The 18,902-nt window shown below is 33.2% G+C and overlaps 2 protein-coding genes and 1 long non-coding RNA gene across 7 annotated transcripts in view; 2 read left to right on the forward strand and 1 right to left on the reverse strand.

The window, feature by feature from the left end:
* The first annotated feature begins 6,538 nt into the window (after positions 1–6,538).
* Positions 6,539–9,688, forward strand: LOC115236361. The gene is made up of 3 exons (XR_003884170.1): positions 6,539–7,894; positions 8,216–8,572; positions 9,568–9,688. It is a non-coding gene; the product is annotated as an uncharacterized LOC115236361 (long non-coding RNA).
* LOC115236360 (integrator complex subunit 13) lies at positions 9,098–17,686 on the reverse strand. Of its 5 annotated transcripts, none has more exons than XM_029808748.1 (11): positions 17,545–17,686; positions 17,171–17,402; positions 17,008–17,082; positions 16,590–16,876; positions 16,415–16,505; positions 16,009–16,216; positions 15,564–15,943; positions 15,155–15,316; positions 14,523–14,854; positions 13,583–13,923; positions 9,098–12,964 (listed from the first exon to the last, which is right to left on the reverse strand). In XM_029808748.1, exons 2-10 carry the CDS (start codon positions 17,384–17,386, stop codon positions 13,641–13,643), a joined length of 2,034 nt encoding a protein of 677 aa, XP_029664608.1. In that variant the 5' UTR covers positions 17,387–17,402; positions 17,545–17,686; the 3' UTR covers positions 9,098–12,964; positions 13,583–13,640. The 5 variants fall into 5 exon arrangements, with proteins under 5 accessions (XP_029664608.1, XP_029664610.1, XP_029664609.1 ...); XM_029808750.1 differs by lacking the exon at positions 17,545–17,686 and having other exon boundaries at positions 9,098–9,692; positions 11,721–12,964; positions 17,171–17,386; XM_029808749.1 differs by lacking the exon at positions 17,545–17,686 and having other exon boundaries at positions 9,098–9,692; positions 10,280–12,964; positions 17,171–17,386.
* A 195-nt stretch (positions 17,687–17,881) lies between these two features.
* The window catches only part of LOC115236326 (40S ribosomal protein SA), a 3,336-nt gene continuing 2,315 nt past the window's right edge, over positions 17,882–18,902 (forward strand). Inside the window, exon 1 of the mRNA XM_029808707.1 lies at positions 17,882–17,962. The gene's annotated coding sequence lies outside the window, so the exon portion shown is untranslated. The remainder of the gene's footprint in view (positions 17,963–18,902) is intronic.

Here is an 18,902-nt window from a genome sequence, read left to right on the forward strand (position 1 = left end):
GGGAAAGAGAGAGAGAGAGAGAGAGAGAGAAAGAAGGAGAGGCGCAGTCAAGTGGAGGGGATAGAGGCGCAACCCGAGCGGTGCTGCCGCCTACTGGCAACGTCGCGTCGGCTCCCCACCCGGGCCAGTGTCGAGCGAGGTCCGATGGAGAGTGCTTTACAGTAGTGTGATTATCCCTCGAGACGTCGCATAGTGCCGAGAGAACGTTCGTTCGTACCCTATGCTGGCAGAGTGAGAGACGAGCACTGTAACGCATCTAGTGCGCGCATTTTCCCTATTTATTCCTATTTTGACGTGTATATATATATATATTATATATATATACGCGTATATAATTATAATTATTATAATACCGAATCATTACCATAATTTATATACCTAATGAGAAAACTGCATGTCAAAGTGATGCATGGAGCAAACCAAATACCTTGTAAGTAAAAAAAAAAACTTTAGAAGGAAATAAAAGTAATGCTTTCAGTCCAAAAAAAAACATGAAGCTCAGTAAAAAAGCGTCCGGCCTGCAACACAAACACATACATAATTACGCGCATTCTTAGTTCTAAGTATTCTTAAGTATACATAGTATGTATCTACTCGAGAGTTCTTTTGAAGAATATTAATTGCTATTACCGAAGAGCTTTCGTCTATAATCTTAGATTTCTAAATTTTGTTGTTATGAATTCTTTAATGAACGTTTAAACTTCTTAAATTCCTCCAGCTTTTTAATTCTTAAAGTCTAACTTTTATGTCAATGGATCTCTCCTTGCTGCCTGCTTCCTTCATTCCATACAATTTCTCTTTGATGATTTATTTCGCAAAGTTGAGCCCTTTGAATTCTTCATTTCGCTTTTTTCATATTTTTTTTTTTTTATATAACGCACATTTTCTCACGTCTTTTCGGATCTCTCTGTTTGCGAGAATCGACAGAGTCCGTAACGTCGCTCGGTACTCTCCCACCACCGTGATCGATTTCCCACGCGACGCGCTTACTCGCGCCGCACTGGTAAGGGAATTGACGAGGGTGAAGTAGGATTCCTCGGTGAAGAGCGGACGAGACACGGCAACGCCGCTCGTGATAGCGGCGGCGGCGGCGGCGGCGGCGGCGGCGGCAGCAGCAGCAGCGACGGGGACGGCGGACGACGCGGCGTTTTACGGAGCAACGGCAGCAGGCGGCGTTGGTGCTGCGCCCCGACGGCCGTCGATCGAAGCCTGCGTTATCGCAATGGCTTCCGTGAAAGACACCGCGACTTTTTTTGCGGAGGGCACCGCGACACAATTCGAACACGTTTTCAAACTTTATCCACAGGCGTTACGCCTCAAGGCCGATCACAAATCGAAAAAGCCCGAGGAGCTGGTCAAGCTAGACAACTGGTAAGTTTTAGTTGAATGTATTCTCTGCTGCGCGATGACGACGCTGTCAATGCTTCGTCCTGTGTGTTTGTGTGCGCGCACGCGGAGAAAGGGAATGAACGAGCGAGCGAGAGAAAGAAAGAAAGAGAGAGAGAGAGAAAGCTAGGTAGATAGATAGGTAAAAGATAGACAGATAGATAGAAAGAAGGAAAGAGACAAATGCAATATACAGAAAGAGAGAGAGAAATGAGCTGTCGCCACTGCTGACGGGGACATTGCGGCGCGGCCCAAGGGAGGAAACGGCGCTCTACTACGGGGCGCACGCGGGACAATGAACCCGCTTCGTGCTGTTCTCCACGAGCGAGCGATGTGGGAGCGGCAACGCCGCGTGTGCGCGTCCGTATGTCACCCTTGTAGCACCCTATCGCGCTTCGCCGAGACATCGTCGAGATCACCCCCGTGGAATTGTCGCGAAAGATACACTGTCACGTGGTGGATCTCCTCTCGTGAATAACATTTTGTTATAGGGGAGACTTGAGCGAGCGAAAACGTAGAAAGCGTAGATGATGCACCAAAGGTTTTCCTTCTTTGAGAGATATATATTACTCCGAACAGGTATGATGAGGTCGATGCAGAGAGCGGCTAATTATTAGTATTTCTTTAGCAAACTAGAGAAAGTTCAGAAGAGACAAAAAAGATAAATTTCATATATATATGAATATAGAATATTCGTACATTTGTATATATATTATTTAAGAGAATGTTTTATATCTATGAAAATGTGTGTGTATTTTATGTTTTATTATGTACTTGTATAAAGTTTTAGAAAATCTGAGAAAATTTCGTTATTTATACTAATCATTAATTGCGCGCGCGTGCACTGTAAGCATTACTTTTGTAAATGGCATGTGAAATCATGATAAAATAGAGATGTATTGTAGTTTCTTGCTTTTTTTTTGTCAATATGATTATTTATATTTTCTAATATAAAGCATTTATATACGGCAGTGTAATTGCATTCGCGAAAGTTTCCAGAATCTTTAATTAAAAAATCGCATAATTTAAAGATATTGGACAATGAATTTATTAATATAGATTTTTTCATACATTAATCCTTTTTTTTTTTTTTTTTTTAATTTTTTTTTCACCTGGTGCGGTATTATTATTTTACACAACTTGTTCAAAAAACTTTTCCCGATTTAGATACCTAGTATACCCATGGTATTGGCGTATTTTATTTTTTCTATATTCATATATACCTTGCTTTACATTTCGTGCATTTGTCATATTTATGTATTAATAATCTTCTATATCTGTTATAGAGAGCATTATATTAATATAATTAATAATTTTTAAGTTATTGTTCAATATAGAAACATTGAGATATAAAGTGTTAGATCTAGACATTTAAGATTGTGATCATGTGCATAAAATAATAATAATAAAATCTATTATATTTGATAGTTTGTTCGAACATAATGATATACCAGCTTATTTCAAAGAAGGAATACCAAAGGTATGAATCTGCCAAAATATAGATCTCCGAATTTTACTATTATCAATTTTATAGAATTATAAATAAATATTTATAGATTACACACAACTTCTAAAATAATGAAATGTTAAATCTTACCATTTTCTTAAACAATAATATTCTTAGATCACGGGACATTTGAAATTGTGGACCCTTTGGATCTAAGAATCCATGATTTTCCAGGATATTCAATACACACACACACACACACACACACACACACACACATGAATTCTTTAATGAACGTTTAAACTTCTTAAATTCCTCCAGCTTTTTAATTCTTAAAGTCTAACTTTTATGTCAATGGATCTCTCCTTGCTGCCTGCTTCCTTCATTCCATACAATTTCTCTTTGATGATTTATTTCGCAAAGTTGAGCCCTTTGAATTCTTCATTTCGCTTTTTTCATATTTTTTTTTTTTTGCAGAAATCAATTCTTTGAAGCAAGATAACGATAACTTTCGGTTATGCCAAGAAAAGTAAAATCTGATTTATTATATCTTCATTTTTATTTTTGAACACATCACGGATTTTAAAATGACGTACCGGAGTTCTGCAAAGTTTCCTTGTTAGAGTTTCGATCTATCTTCTTTAATTTGCATTTATGATAGTTTTAAATTTATAGAAAATTCCTCTTTTATGCATATGTTATTTTCTTCATATTTTGATCGGGAAAATATGAATTATTTTCATAACGACTCTAGGGAAGAAAATGTCGATCCTACTGAAAGTAACAAGTACAACAAGAAAAACGTTACAGGTGAAAAGTCCTGTGATATGGGAATTTTCGAAACGTTGATTTGTCATTCTCTAGCTTCGAGTGAGCGTGACATGGTGGTATTGCGAATACGTGCGAGAAGTGAAAGTAAAACATTTCTCGCATCTTCCCGACTTTCTCTCGATGTAGCTTTAATTCCTCACTGTTGTCGTTGCCATTCATTTCGTTGGGAGCGAAGTGAAACCAAAGTTGCGGTCGCAAAACCACATCCGTTTTTGACTGCCATAAGGATGTGTTTTTACTCTCTCCTTGCTACACAGTATTTGTATCTTAATCTTTTTATAAATATTGATTATTAATTATTTTCAACAATAATTACATACACAAAAAATATCTTGTGGAGAAAATTAGTCATTTTTATTTTTATGCATCGCAGAAATTAATAAAAAAGGAATATTTTATATATATGAAAAATATTAAAAAGTAAAAACTAACAATTTTAATATATTGTTCGACAAAAAGGATTTATAATCGTGATAATTTTTAATAATGACGAGCACATAACGATCATTTGTTCTCCTCGATTTCCTAAATAATACATCTTTGAAAATATAAATTTATATATATTGATTAAACTTGCTACCCAAAATTAAAAAATTTCCACAGTTCTATATTTGTGTTCCTTCTTTTCGAAATCTTAGTTAAAACTTTCTTCTTGGACTTAGTCTTTGAAAACATTTTCTCTCGAAGTAACATTCTTTTCGTGCTGGCATGTGAGCATTTCTTCAAATCTGTTGTTCTACGTTTATTTACCAAGCTGTATACTTGAAGGGCTTAGAAAAATCGACCGAGTTTTATATAAAACTCAAAAATGAGAAGACAAAAGACAAAAATGGTAGAATACAATATGAAGAGAAACGAGATAAATCATCGAAAGTGACAGATTCAACGACCATCGTAAAGCTGCATATATCGTTGACCTTCCTAGAATCGAGCAGCAATGACACTGCAGCTTGTTGACTCATATCGATACGGTAATTTTGTTTAGTCACTTGTGCTCGTATATATACCATTAAATAAGAGATACTTTCTCTTTGCGGTAAAAATCATTATTTCTTGCCCACGTAGTTCTGTCTCTACACTAGCTGGTATAAAACTGAATCACTAATACCCGTACGTGATTGTGATAGAATCAGGTCTATAAAAGAGAGATATAATTTAATCTTGGTAGGTTTCTTTGTTAACCAAATACAGTGTGTATCGAGCAGATATTTATATGAATCCTTATGGATTTTTGCAAACATACACGAAAAGTTTAGATCAAGAGAAAAAATTTGATAATTTTTGCAAGATAAGAAAACCCAATAGACTTAATTTCTTTTTTGGAATATTAATCTTGTATTCTTCACAAAATAGATTTATATTAATAAAAAAAGAAACTAATTATAATTTATAATATTTAATTTAAATTATTTAAAACTTTAAACGTCGTAAAATATATTCCAGATTATACTTTATCCATTCTTGAACTAATTGCACTTATCGTTAACCAACTCTTGCCTTTTAGACTCGCATTTATTAGGTGTTCAAGGCAAATACTTCGTTCTAATAGAATAGTCGCATTTAAATAGATCGAACAAAGAAATATGAGCAATATTTGGATATTTATAAACTTACATTTTTATTCGCAGATTTTTATATTTCAAAGAAGATTGTTTTGGTCGCAAAATTAGGACCTTGGTTGCATAGAGGAACAGAGGAGATAAAAGTATTTATTAAGTTCATTGTCTATACTGGTCCATTGTTAATTCCGACTATATGCGTTTTGAGACTACGCGATTTACATGCGCGCGTTCCTCCGTCCGGTTTTTCAGCCGGTACTGAAATTGTTGAAACCGGTTTGCGACGAAGCGAGAACTCTCCAAGAACTCGAGCTTAGCGCGCCGGATTTCTGTCGGTACCCTTGTCGAAGAAAAAAAAACTCGTTCCGATTTCGCAGCGATGTCATCCAACTTCTTAGTGCGTTTTGCAAAATTTGCTTTTGATACGACGATTGAAGAATTCCAAGACGCAAAGATTTGCGAAATATATAATACACTGGACCAGCCAAGGATCTAAGAATTTAAAAGCACGCAAGAAAGTTCGGAGACAATGGAATTCGAGACTCTCGAATCGAGAGTTGTAAGAGATACACCAGGCGCGTTTCGCATAACTCGCGTACTTTAATTTTAATGAGATTCTCTCACACATTTGCACTTGCTTTTTTCCTTAGAATAATTAATATATCTGATATACTTGAAAATAAAAAAAGTTATATTATAAAAGGTATTATAAAAGGATTTAAATGTCTAGTCTCGTTAGATTAATATTGAAAGACTTAAGATTATCTATGGTCTACAAGACTTACAATTAGTAAGATTACTTTCAAGACATTAAACAATTCTATAATAGATTATAGATAATTAGATTAAATAATTCTGTGAATCTTTTATTCGTAGTTTAAATACTTTATAAAAAATAGTAATTATTCTTAATTTTCTCTTGACAAAGAGAATTATTTCAATATTGCAACAAATATATATAAAAGAGTTAATTACGAAATTTATTTATAACATTTCTGCAAAATTTAAATTTTTTATTTATTGGTAAAAGTAATTTCTTTCGAGAATAGAGAGTAAAAAAAAACAGATAATGTGGGTTGACAAAATATTGAGAGACAGAATATTAATAATCATTTTAATAAAAGTTCTATAAAAACTTGTTTGAAATTAAACGAGCTAATTAATAAAATTATTAGAAATAATTGATAAAAGTAAGATCATGTAAAAAATAAAGTTTGCGGAAATTTATATATATTTCCCAATTTATCGTTGATCCTCGCGCGAGTGATAAACTCAGATTCTCTCACACATTTGAACTTGCTTTTTTCCTTAGTTAGAGAGGTACCGATAATCTTGGAATTATGAATTATAGAAAAGAATTTCTCGCAAATCAAGATTCAAAAACACGAAGATAAAAAACCAAATTATTGAAATATGTGCTATGAAATTCTTGCTTAACATGTAATTCGGATTAAAACAAAAAAAAAAGATGTATGTATAATAATATTAATATCTAATATCTTTTCCAAATTTTAATAAAACTACAATTTCTAATTTAATTATATACAGGGGTACATAACATATAGAAAATAGCAGAGTTTTATGATATACATATATGATTTTGTTCAAGAGTAAAACTAAGAAAACATCCTCCCCAGAGAATCTTTCATTAAATTTACATACATATACATATAAAATTAGTCAAAAAATCCATCGTTAAAAGAAACGGGATACTTTATACAATACTGATCTATTTTAAGCAATGCGGAGAATCTTCGACAAAAATACGTTCACAGATATAAAATTAGAAGAATTAAAGATTTGGGACGAAATCATATGATCGTAATATAAACATTCTGTACAAAAGAGACAAAAAACAGAGAGAGAAAGATTTTCTCTTACCTCTTTATCCAGATACGTTCAATTCGCTCCTTCTGTCCTGAGTCACATATTCTAAACGAAGGTAGAGCACTATTGAAGAAAGGGCACCAGGAGAACCAGGCCAGAAGAGAGATAGAGTGCGGGTAGGGGGACGAGAACGAGTGCAATGCATCGCGGTCACTCCAGTGACCTAGTAATGTCCGCCGCGACCTTAGTTGCGACGTGTTCACCCGTTTAAACCACCCTTCGTCCCCCTCTTTTCCCCAGTCCCCGTTTCCCCTCGCCATCATCATTCTCCTACTCCCCCTCTTGCTCCCTTTCTCCTATCCGCACCACACGTGACACCAGTATGGCGCGAGGGGGCGAAGGGGGCCAGGCGTGGGATATTCTCGCAAGGTGCGGAAAGGGGGAATCAAGAGAAAGAGAGAGAGAGAGAGAGAGAGAGAGAAAAAGCGAAAAGGGCGAGCAGGGAGAGGATGATATATACAAAACACAAGGTCGCAAGAGAAGTGCGATTGTGTGGACGGCCGTGTCGGTGAAGATGCGGTGTGACGTAACATTCGGCGACGACGCGAACACGTGATTCGCACGGTGGTTATCATGGTGTTTACCATATGACATTGCCCCTATTCACCAATGTCTTTCGTCGGATCTCCATATTGTTTAAGTTTAAAGTCTGTGGAAAAAGTGAGGAATGTGAAATGAAATGGTATAGAATTCGTACAAATCGATCAGTAGACCGAGATAGATTTATAATATGCTCTAAATTAAGCAGCACTTATTTGGAAGAAAAAGGAAACAAGTCCACAAGGTAGTTGCAGTAATCGAGAAAACGTGTTCCATCAAGCTGCGTAATGTGTGATTGTAACGCCGACAAATTTTTAGATATGATAATTTATATATATAATATGAAAATATTATATATATTTAAATATAAAAAAATCAAAGATCTATGTCGATTTACATATAAATAGGTTCAACTTGATTAAATTTATCTATATTTCTGGAAAAAATGAGACTTTTTATGTGTGAATTGATTTTTTTCTCGCGCGCGCGAAAAATGTAAAAAATTCGTCACATTTTAAATCATACACAAGATTTCATATACAGTTCAATGTTGAAAATGTTGCAGAGTTCTATAAAACGATATTTTGGAAATTAGTACTACGTAGTAAATTTGGAACTGGTATTTGAGAAATTTTGCAAAACAGCCGGTGCAGGGTAGAAATCTAATCGTTTCGAGCGGATACACTCTTACCTGGCGATATGCCCGGAAAATCCCCAAAGGTGGAAACGGAGCCGAGATAGAAGAGCCTGGGGACTAAGGACGGAAAAGGGATGGAGTACGGAACATAATCTCCCAGCGGTATTCTCGGACCCTCTGCCGGGGTAGCAAAAGCTCATTAGAAGTCGCCCTTTGAAAATCGTCCTGTTACAAGCAGCTGCCGTACGGCGCAGTAACGGACGCTTCATGGCGCTATTTTTCCAGGTATTCGATTCCGACAATTCTATGTGGAAATTCATGGATTTTTCAAAATTTCTTCTGTAGCTCCTGATCACATACCGCAGTACATTTGAAGTCACTTTGCAAAGTTCAAAAGAAGATGTTGCAAATCTGAAAATTGCGTAAAGATGTTACAAAGAAATAAAAAAGTTGTGAAAAAATGTTACAAAAAAGAGGTCTTTTAAAATTTCGAAACATTCTTGCGCATGTATCTGCACATACATATCTTTAATTTATTATTTAGAATATTTTAGACTTTTTTCGAATAAATTTTTCTAGCAGAAAAGTGTGAAGCATTCTCTGAATTGATTAAAAATGGAAAAGTATGCTTTCGAAATGTAAGATGATTAATAAATCTTTGTTTAATTTTGTCTCGATTTTATTAGATTTTTAATTTTTGTTAGTTTAAAACTTAATTTAATAAATTAATTACGAAGTTATTTGAACTTTTAAAAAGTTTCAATGAAATATGTTAATTAAAACTTTTAGCAAAGTAGATCAGGAAATTTGCGTAATTATTTTTATTTTCACGAAATTTTCACGAAATTTCTTTTTACACATTTACAATTTTCAAAAATTTTATTAAATATTAAAATTTTCCTCTTTTAATGCAGAATTATACATGTATATCACTGATTGTGGTATATAATTGATGCATCTAATATATATGTAATATAATATTCATTTTTTCATAGATATAAAATTCTACATTTTTATTGAATGTAAAATTATTTTTTTCGTTACCTTATCATACTCTTTATTACACAAATATATTACTTTTATATTGGCATAAAATTTGTGCATGTCTATTACAGCACGTCCTCTTGATCTTAATCGTACAGATTTTTTCTTCGTATTAGTTTCGTACTTTAATACAGTTCTTCCGATGCTGTTTGAGAAAAAAATCTTGGGTACACACTGTATATTTCCCCATACAATACGTCCCTGCGCTTCTCTTTAGTGCTTTGTACATTCTGCAGGGACGTCGCTCAAAGGGACGACAAAGAGCCGGTCGGACCGTAAGCCTTGAAGGGCGGCAGCCCTACGAAGGGGAAACGGGTTCCATGCTGCCGCCAAAGTCTTCAATGGGACCCTATGGAATACCCTGAAAAATTTAAGCCTGAGCTTCTGCTTCCGTCGTCGAGGTTTATATCGAGTATAAAGATTTCGCTGAGCTAAAGTTGCAAATTAATCGAGAAATATAGTTTCATATTTAAAAATACTTCCGTATCTAAAATAAATAAGAATTAATATTTTGAGAAATGTATTATCTATTCAGTAGCTTCGTGTAAAACAGTTAAGTCTAGCAAATAAAAAGTATGAGAATAAATAATTAATACATATAAAATAAATAATAAGTAATTAACGTATAAATAATTAATAAGTATAAAACTATAATGCATTGAATATATTTAGCATCCTTTTTCAAAGCCTTAGTTAAAAAAGCTTTAGTTAAAAAAACTCACGTTAATCTGCTCAATAATCCCATTTAGTTAATTCTGGATTAACAATTTATCAATTCTTTCAAATATAGATGTCATATAAATAACATAATTTAATGAATCAAGAGTAAATGAATTCATAAAAGTGGAGAAAATAGTCATACATATAAAATATATCTAGACCAGCGATATAAAATCCTTTTTTGTATTTTATATTTAAATTAATCAAAACTATTGTTTAATTGATTACAATTCATCTTGTTATCTCTTGTCATAACCGGCGTCCATTGAGAGAGATTTTCGTCTTTAAAATTCCTGTCTATAATTATTTATTGGCGCAGAAGGATACCGCGTTTTGCTCGCGCTGAACCCGGTTCGTTCCCTCGTTTCGTTCAGTGACCCTCGGAGGCCGCGATCGATATGTACCAGCTATACTCGCGAGTTTCAATTATATAAACGCTGCACACTCACGTATCTCGTCGTGGCACGATACAGTCGCTCTGCTGCTAAAGCAACACAATTAATACATCTATTTAACATATTCAGTATCCCTGCCGTTATGTACTGTATGTAATATTTACGACATAAAATATTGACGATGCTATAAATAATTCCCCGTAGGAGCGCATATTATCGCACTTCATTGATATTGATCGTTGTGTATATATATATACACAACGATGTTCGATTATATAACGCCGATCTCATCGATGTGGGCGAACAGTTAAAACAAGAAATTCAGATTTCCATCGCGATTCTAGCAATATCAATACATTTGTCTGCCAAATATTTTTGTATCAGTGATAAGACAGATTATATGTAATGAATATTATCATCTTTAATGCTAATAATTATATAGCGATTAATTAGTACATTCCCGCTGAAACCCCTAGATGAAAACATGTGAATATAGAAACCTATATTTCTCCATTAAAATCTAACGAGGAATAATTGTGATACTCGCGATAATTAATAGTTGTTATATATATGCCAATAAAAGATCAAATTTTAAATTTCCAATATTGCGTATATTAAACCGTATTCCTCATAACAAAAATATCTGGAAGTGCAATATTTTTACGATAAAGTTTAAATTTTGCTGAAATCGTTAAAGTTGATTCCAACTTGTTTTAAATAATATCGAAATCATATATACATACAAAATATTTAAAAAAGCACAAATATATATATATATAGTATAACTTATATATATGCAGTAATATCTATATATAATAATATGTATTATAATTTAGCAATATGCAATGTAATTGAATTAGTAAATTCGTCGACAAGTACAGACATTTAATGACTGGAACATTAATTGTGGGGAGAATGTATACGATGATATAAAAACGCTTCGTATTTGCTTCGTATTGCAATTAAGCAACACAATAAACTCTCTAAATTGAGAAGAATACAAAAGTTCGAGAAAAAAACCCCGACGGACATTCTAATTCTATATTCTATCACGTGTTGCTTCACATCTCTGCACGCACGCATGCACGTGATGCGTACGTCCGGAAAAAAAAATAGAAATGAACAACGCGACGGACATGTGCATGCTACATACTCATACTTATATATATCATACGTGTGCGCGCGTTTACATGCATAAGTATACCATTGACCGGGATATCCTCTATCGCCTGTCTCGGGATGAATGAACCGTTACGTCATGCACTTGTACTCACTGGTCCCCTTCCGCAACCCTCCTCTTCTTCCTCTTCCTCCTCCTCCTCCTCTTCCTCGTTCTCTTCGTAATCCTCTCGCCTCCCTTGTCGCCGTCCCATCTGTCTCTCTTTTAGCAGGTTACATTATATAAGGTGCAGCATAAGTAATGGCCTCGCTCGAAATAGATCGATTTGATTGTCACATAATTTTCTTCTTATAACTCTGCATTTCTCTTTTTAGAAGAGCAGATTGAGAATAAATTTAGATGGATCTTTAAAGTGTCTAGGACAATTGAGATGCTAGGACAAATGATTTGCTGAGCGGCTGGACCAGAAGTTACCATTTCGGGTTACCAATTACATCGAAGTTATCTTCAATTCGCAATATTTAAAGGTTCTTTGATTCCTCTGGTGTCTTCTTCTGCTTCAAGTTCTTCAATCTTGAATTTAGAAGATTCTACCATTCTGTAAACTTGCAAATCTTCGGGTAAACCGTTATATCTTTCCCTGACAAGGATTGCATCAAGTAAGTATATCTACAACGCGTCAGTTTAGTTTCAATAACTTCCTAATGATCACCCTGTACTACGGGCTTTCTTTCGTCTATGTATATTTCCCTTTCATTGTCTATCTCTCTCACTGAAGGAGAAAGAGAAAGATCGTGCACACTGTGTTACGCGCAATACACGCGATCGAGTCCGTCCTCTCCTTGCTTCTCTCTTGTTTCGATGTCCTCCTACATTCATCGATTAGCACGGCGGGGGCCGCACGCCGAAGTGAACTATAGATTCGACAGAGGTCGATGCATCGTTTAGACGGTTCAGACACTCGGCAGACGTGTCGACTATAAAACAGCCGGAGGAATGGAGAGGGGTACGGTCGGCGGTAGAACGGTGGAGGAAAAGGTGGGAGCTGGAATGGTGTTGTACCACTGATACACTTTCATCCCACGTACTCTTGTAGACAGATAGATCTTCGCACGGTATCGAGCTATCCGATGATAATCTCGGATAATCGTATGCTTGTATTATATATTTTGTCTCGTCGTTATATTTCTCTTATCCTACCTGAATTCTTGAATTTTTCTTAGTTTATTACATGTAGACCTTGTATTATGATGTCTTTTGTAATCTGAATCTATTCTTCCAGAGTTCCAGTTTCTAATAAATCCTATCTTCTTAATTCTCTTATTATATATTCTTAACTCTGATTAAATCTATCAATTCTTGCGTGGATTTTAATTCCTGGATTTTCCATTTGTAATGCTATAAATAAAGTTCTTGGCTGTAAATTCTAGGTTGGTTCTTATATAAAAAATTCTAGAATTTTTTAAATTCCAAGTTCATTTCTCGATTCCAACTTTTCAGGATCTTTTTACATCCTGCTCTATAAATTCTATAGTAATTTTATTTCTCATTACCACTAACATAAGCATTTCGTTCTTGTAAAACTTATATCCAAGAGATCGATTATTTAATTTATGAAAATATCAGTTTTAAATGGATATTTAATTTTATAGAATCATGAAATATGATATATCTTTATATTACAATTACTAATCTATATAAATATCTAAAGAAAACTACAAAATATTTCTACATAAATCCATAAAATTATAAAAAAAAGATAGAAAAAGTTAAAAAAAAAATATATATTTCAAGATTCTCTCTCTATATATAATATATAATAAACCAACAAAATTAAAACTATATGTATATACTTGTTTTTAACATAAGACATATATAATTGTTTTTTAATATTCTAACACGCGCGATCATAATATTCTTTGTAATTTTAACTTATCAAATATATTTTATACAATCACGAATAATACCGTTTGATGAACCAATATGTATTTAAGCATGTATGTCAGTTATATTTACGTCATATATGGCGTCTTCTCAGGATGTATTCCGCCTTTTCTGAAAATCCTCGTTCAAACTATCCCTCTAAGATGGTCTCTCTGGGTTCTCTTCCCGTGTCTTTCAAATTTGGATATAGCTTCGCTTTAAGACCATCGCTGTTGATTCTACCATGAAAGTCCGGTTTTTTATCCTTTGGGGCGCTGCGCTGTAGCCAAATGTCCAGGAGACTCTTCGATCCAGCATTGGCCTTGTGCAACTGCTTGTTCAAAGGTATTGACACGCTCGCCGGCGGCGACATTGGTGAGTCTGTCGTCGCTCTAATTACGCTAACTCGAGCAGTTCCATCTTCCTTACCGAAACTGAGAAAAATCGATCTTTAGACTTTTAGAGATTCTTAAATCTCTAAATTTTCAAACTTCTTATAGGATTATATTTTCAAAAGATATTTTTAGATATTTGTACTTTTAGATTAAATCTTCCCAATTACTTTTTTTTTAAATTAATCTCTTTCTCTCTCTCTCTCTTTAATTAATCTTTTGATTAGATCTCTATATACTCGAACTTTCCAGTTTCTACTATTCTTAAGTACAAATATCATTTGCCTTGCTCTTCTATAACGACAATACAATTCATTTATTCATTTAATAACAATAAAACAAAAACTTGCACTAAGTTTTAATATAATAAAATTATAATAATAAATTAATTCTGTTTTCTAATTTTTACTAATCTTTTCTGAATAAACAAAAATACATATTATATATTTATAATTTCATAAATACAATTTTTTATAATAACATATTAAGAGAATAACGTCGATTACAGTGCACTATATGTGTATATATGTATGCAAGTAATATTTTGTGATAATAAAAAAATTTTAGTTTATGTTAAAATAATAAATATGTAATTTATAAATCGCATTTTTTTTATTTGATTTTTTCGATTATTTAATTACCTGTCTAATTCGCGTAAAGCCTGATCAAGCTCCACCTTGTCCTTGTCATCTTTATTTCTGATCTCCAATAAACAGTTCAGCACTTCGGTATGTGTAGCCGAATTGTTCGCGTGGTGTTTGAGAAACGTTTCCATCTCGTCCCATAGCAAACGATAATGTTCTTCCCTGCGTACTCCTCCCTTCCCGCCGCGACCACCACCGATGTTTGGTAGCGGCAACGTCTCGTGCTTCGCTTCCAATCCGAGTACACTGAAGATTACTTGCTTACACTGTAACACTTCATCCGTAGTTAACTCTTCCTTCACCATTAGTTCTGCGAGCGGATCTATCACCTATGCAAAGAATTTAGACATTTAATATTAATAAGATCTCTAAAACTTAAAATTTTTCAGTACTCAAGATCTAATATCATATCATTCTGGATTCTAAAATAATTTAAATTTTCTATATTATATTAAAACAAATTAAAAATTATTGGAGGATATTTTAAGATTAAATCAGAATATATTAAAAAGTCTGTTAATTTTGATTATCATAATTTATTTTCTTATTAATTATATTATTAGATATAAAAATGAAAAATGTTCTTAACTCTCCTTAAAAACGTAATTTATAATTTTCTTAATACTAACCTGTTTTAAATTGAACATGAGAGTACTGGAAATAGTCATGGGCCAATATTTAGTATGACGTTCTAACCTTGATCTCATTTTTTCTACTGGCCCATCATCATTAGAATTGGAAATACGTTTAAGTGGTACTAACACGTTATTTCGCATAAGGAAACCAAAATCCTGTAATAAAAATATTTCGAAATCAGGGCAGTTGTATTTATTATCACAAATTAAAAATTTCGCATTTTATTTATAATAAAAAAGAAAAAAATATCAATTTTTCTCTCTATTAAAAAAAATATATATAATTAACATTAAAACAGAATGATTTATACAGAATTGCTATAGAATTAACTGATAACATATACCTATATGCAAATTTTTTAACAAAAGATAATTAAAAATAATAATTACAAAAATGTCCTACAGTTATTCTGTAATCTGTAACTCGTCCACCACAGCCTTCGCTAATTGACGGAGGATCCTCTAGTACACTTCTAGCAGTGGATAGAGTATGAATAAAAATCTCTCCACCATGTGCTGCCAACAGATGAGAGATAGTCTTTCCACCAGTCTTCCTGGCCATCTCCAACATCACCGATCGTCCGTTTAGTAAAAAATTGATTAAACATGAAGACGGCCTACTGTTGACGTCAACCGGCGTGATGCGATGCATCGCCGTGCAATACTGCATCTCCGATGCGCTACAGCCACGCGGTGTACACCATTTTAAAGTAACCGTCTCATACTCCGAACCTTCTTCAAAACGTCTGAATGTTTTTATCAACGCTGAATCTTGCGGATTTGCTATAAGAGAAACTCCATTATTATTCTCAAATTTTAAGATTTTTCAAAAAAAATTATTAAGGAACCTTTCAAAATTGCAGTATGTGCGGAGGAGGAGTGAAATATCTCGACATCGTAATTGGCGGAAGAACTGGCGTTTTGCTCCTCTTTCATGGGTATACCTGTCACTGTGGTGCTGGCTAGATCGTAGTGAGATAAAATCAGATGCGATAACTTAGAATGAAGCGTCGAGGCCTTAATCGAATGCACTTCTACTGTTAGTAAAGGTGATATCTACAAAAGAAAAACAATAAATTTAAGCATTATCTTCACGATATATATATAATATAGATTAAATAGCATTCAAAGAATTCATAATACAGAAAACATTTTAAATTGTTTAAAGCTAAAATCGCACATAAAAAATACTTTTTTTTTTATAAAAAGGTGGCAAGAATGTAAAAACGTAGTTATGAATCATTAAGAACATACCTCTCGAGGGCCTTGACTAGTGACTTGAGATTCAATGTTATTGGGATATATGTTCAATATAACCAAGTGACAATAATCAATGGGTATCAAGCTGCAAATCAGCACAAGCAAAAATATTAATGTTTAAAATATTGTTGCGTAATGATTTCATGAAATGACCAAAAAAGATACTGACTGATCCGAGGCTAGTGCAGTCTTATTTTCCTGTGCAAGTTCATTTAGAAATATATTCTCCAAACTCTTCATATTGCTGTTATCACGTGCGCTTGTGATACATATTACCCTACCCCTGTTTACCAACTTAGTAGTGTTCTCATTCAGAGAAGTCCTTTTCTCGTGTTGTATCTCAGAGCATTCATTTAGAGTTTCAATCGCCACACGCAAACCATGTATCACCGAATAGTCTTCGCCGGGATCCGGTGTCTTCATTGGCACTCCCAAAATGGCAGTGCCATTCATTATCTGTAAATGAAATAAGTCACATATTTTTATTATTAAAAACATATATTAATAGACATTTAAATTTTAGTAATTACATATAATATCAACGTGTTTATTATTCAATAAGTATATAAGTTTAAGAAAACACTTACATGATTCAAATTCTGTTGCAACGGGCTCCATGAGTTCAATACATAAGCAGCACGATCAGTAACCACGAATCTAATCTGAAAAGAAACAACATGATATAACGAGACATTGTAATGTATCCAATGTTAATGTATCCAGTAACAAAATTTATTGAGAAGTGTATACCAATTTGCCTGTGGGAAAGAGATCCCATACAATACGACAGTACTCCAACGAGGCCTCGACGCTGGTAGTCCATAGGGATTTGCAGACCGGTGCTAGCGGAATCAAATTCTGTCCCCTACTTTTCAGAAAGTCAAACTCCAATGGACACTCGGTGGAAATGCCAAAGTACGGTGTGTGATCCAGTACGAATATGGTCTTGTGATTCGCGGGATACATTTTCTCGCATTTCTCACTTACAAACAATATACAATAAATTATATTTTCTCACAGAGCGAATCTTCTCGTTCCTGCCAATTTACTTTTCAACATTTTGAGGTTAAATCTAATACAAAAATCGCGATATTTGCAATAATAAAACCATTTGTTAAATTTACCTGATATTTTATCAAATTATTCGCATATTATAGATAAAATCATCTTTTTTACATAAACCAAAAAAGTTAGAGAAATATGTAAATTGTACATAATACATCCGACATTTCCTCCCGGTTTCTTTCATACAATCTGTGAACCAACGCTTGAAGGAAAACTTGAATCTCGCACGCAATTTACGTACAACGTAATCCGCTGCAATCCAATGTAAGTATTATTTTTTATTTTTTATCGCCTAAAAATTATTTTGTTTGAAATTAAATACAACTGATTTTTTTTAGAAACTCCGCTTTTTCATATTCGTTCATCTCGTTTAAAAGTAACAGCTATTTTGATCATACAGTCGTTCGCGTGTAGACGTAGACGTACGGCGTATCTAACTTCCTTTTCCATTGAGGTCTCCTAGTGGCATCGTATAACGTAAGGCTTGTTAAATTTTTATCTAATTTTTTGTATTTTCCTTGTAGAAAGTAAGGCAAAATAGATTCGTTACAAGCGTTATGAGCATTCCGAAAATTTTATTTCCAATAAAATTGCGATTAGGATAACTATTTTTAGTAGCCGGTTTGTAAAACGTATATTCGATTGCACGTGGCATGTTTTATAATTTTTAAACTGTGTTTTATATGTAATTCTATGGTCCATTTTTTAAGCATATGTTTTCGAATAAGAGAAAGCAATTAATTATCCAATTCGATTTGTATATAAATTTTGTAATTAAAATGTAATAGATTGATATATCGTTTGATTTTGAGGTTATGTATATGTACTTCTTTTCTTGGCGCATTTTCCAGATTTAATAGTCTTATTCATTGCATTAACTTCTATGAATTTAATATATTTATAGTATCGAATTTTATTATTTTTGTATATAACTTAATTGCCTATAAAGATACAGCCCTATGATATATATATATATATATATATATATATATATATATATATATATATATATATATATATATATATATATATATATATATATATATATATATATATATATATATATATATATATATATATATATATATATATATATATATATATATATATATATATATATCATAGGGCTGTATCTTTATAGGCAATTAAGTTATATACAAAAATAATAAAATTCGATACTATAAATATATTAAATTCATAGAAGTTAATGCAATGAATAAGACTATTAAATCTGGAAAATGCGCCAAGAAAAGAAGTACATATACATAACCTCAAAATCAAACGATATATCAATCTATTACATTTTAATTACAAAATTTATATACGAATCGAATTGGATAATTAATTGCTTTCTCTTATTCGAAAACATATGCTTAAAAAATGGCCATAGAATTACATATAAAAAAACGTTTAAAAA

This window comes from Formica exsecta, unplaced genomic scaffold (assembly GCF_003651465.1).
Source record: "Formica exsecta isolate Colony F162 unplaced genomic scaffold, ASM365146v1 scaffold247, whole genome shotgun sequence".
Classification (NCBI taxonomy): domain Eukaryota; kingdom Metazoa; phylum Arthropoda; class Insecta; order Hymenoptera; family Formicidae; genus Formica; species Formica exsecta.

What these genes read in the sequence shown, in the direction of transcription:
- LOC115236360 (XM_029808748.1), bottom strand. Translation starts at nt 17,386, where the DNA reads ATGTATCCCGCGAATCACAAGACCATATTCGTACTGGATCACACACCG. An exon ending in TTACAGATTACAGAATAACT is followed by an intron (nt 15,317 to 15,563) that starts GTAGGACATTTT and finishes TTTTTATTACAG; the next exon opens with GATTTTGGTTTCCTTATGCG. An exon ending in TCATGTTCAATTTAAAACAG is followed by an intron (nt 14,855 to 15,154) that starts GTTAGTATTAAG and finishes TTCTTTGCATAG; the next exon opens with GTGATAGATCCGCTCGCAGA.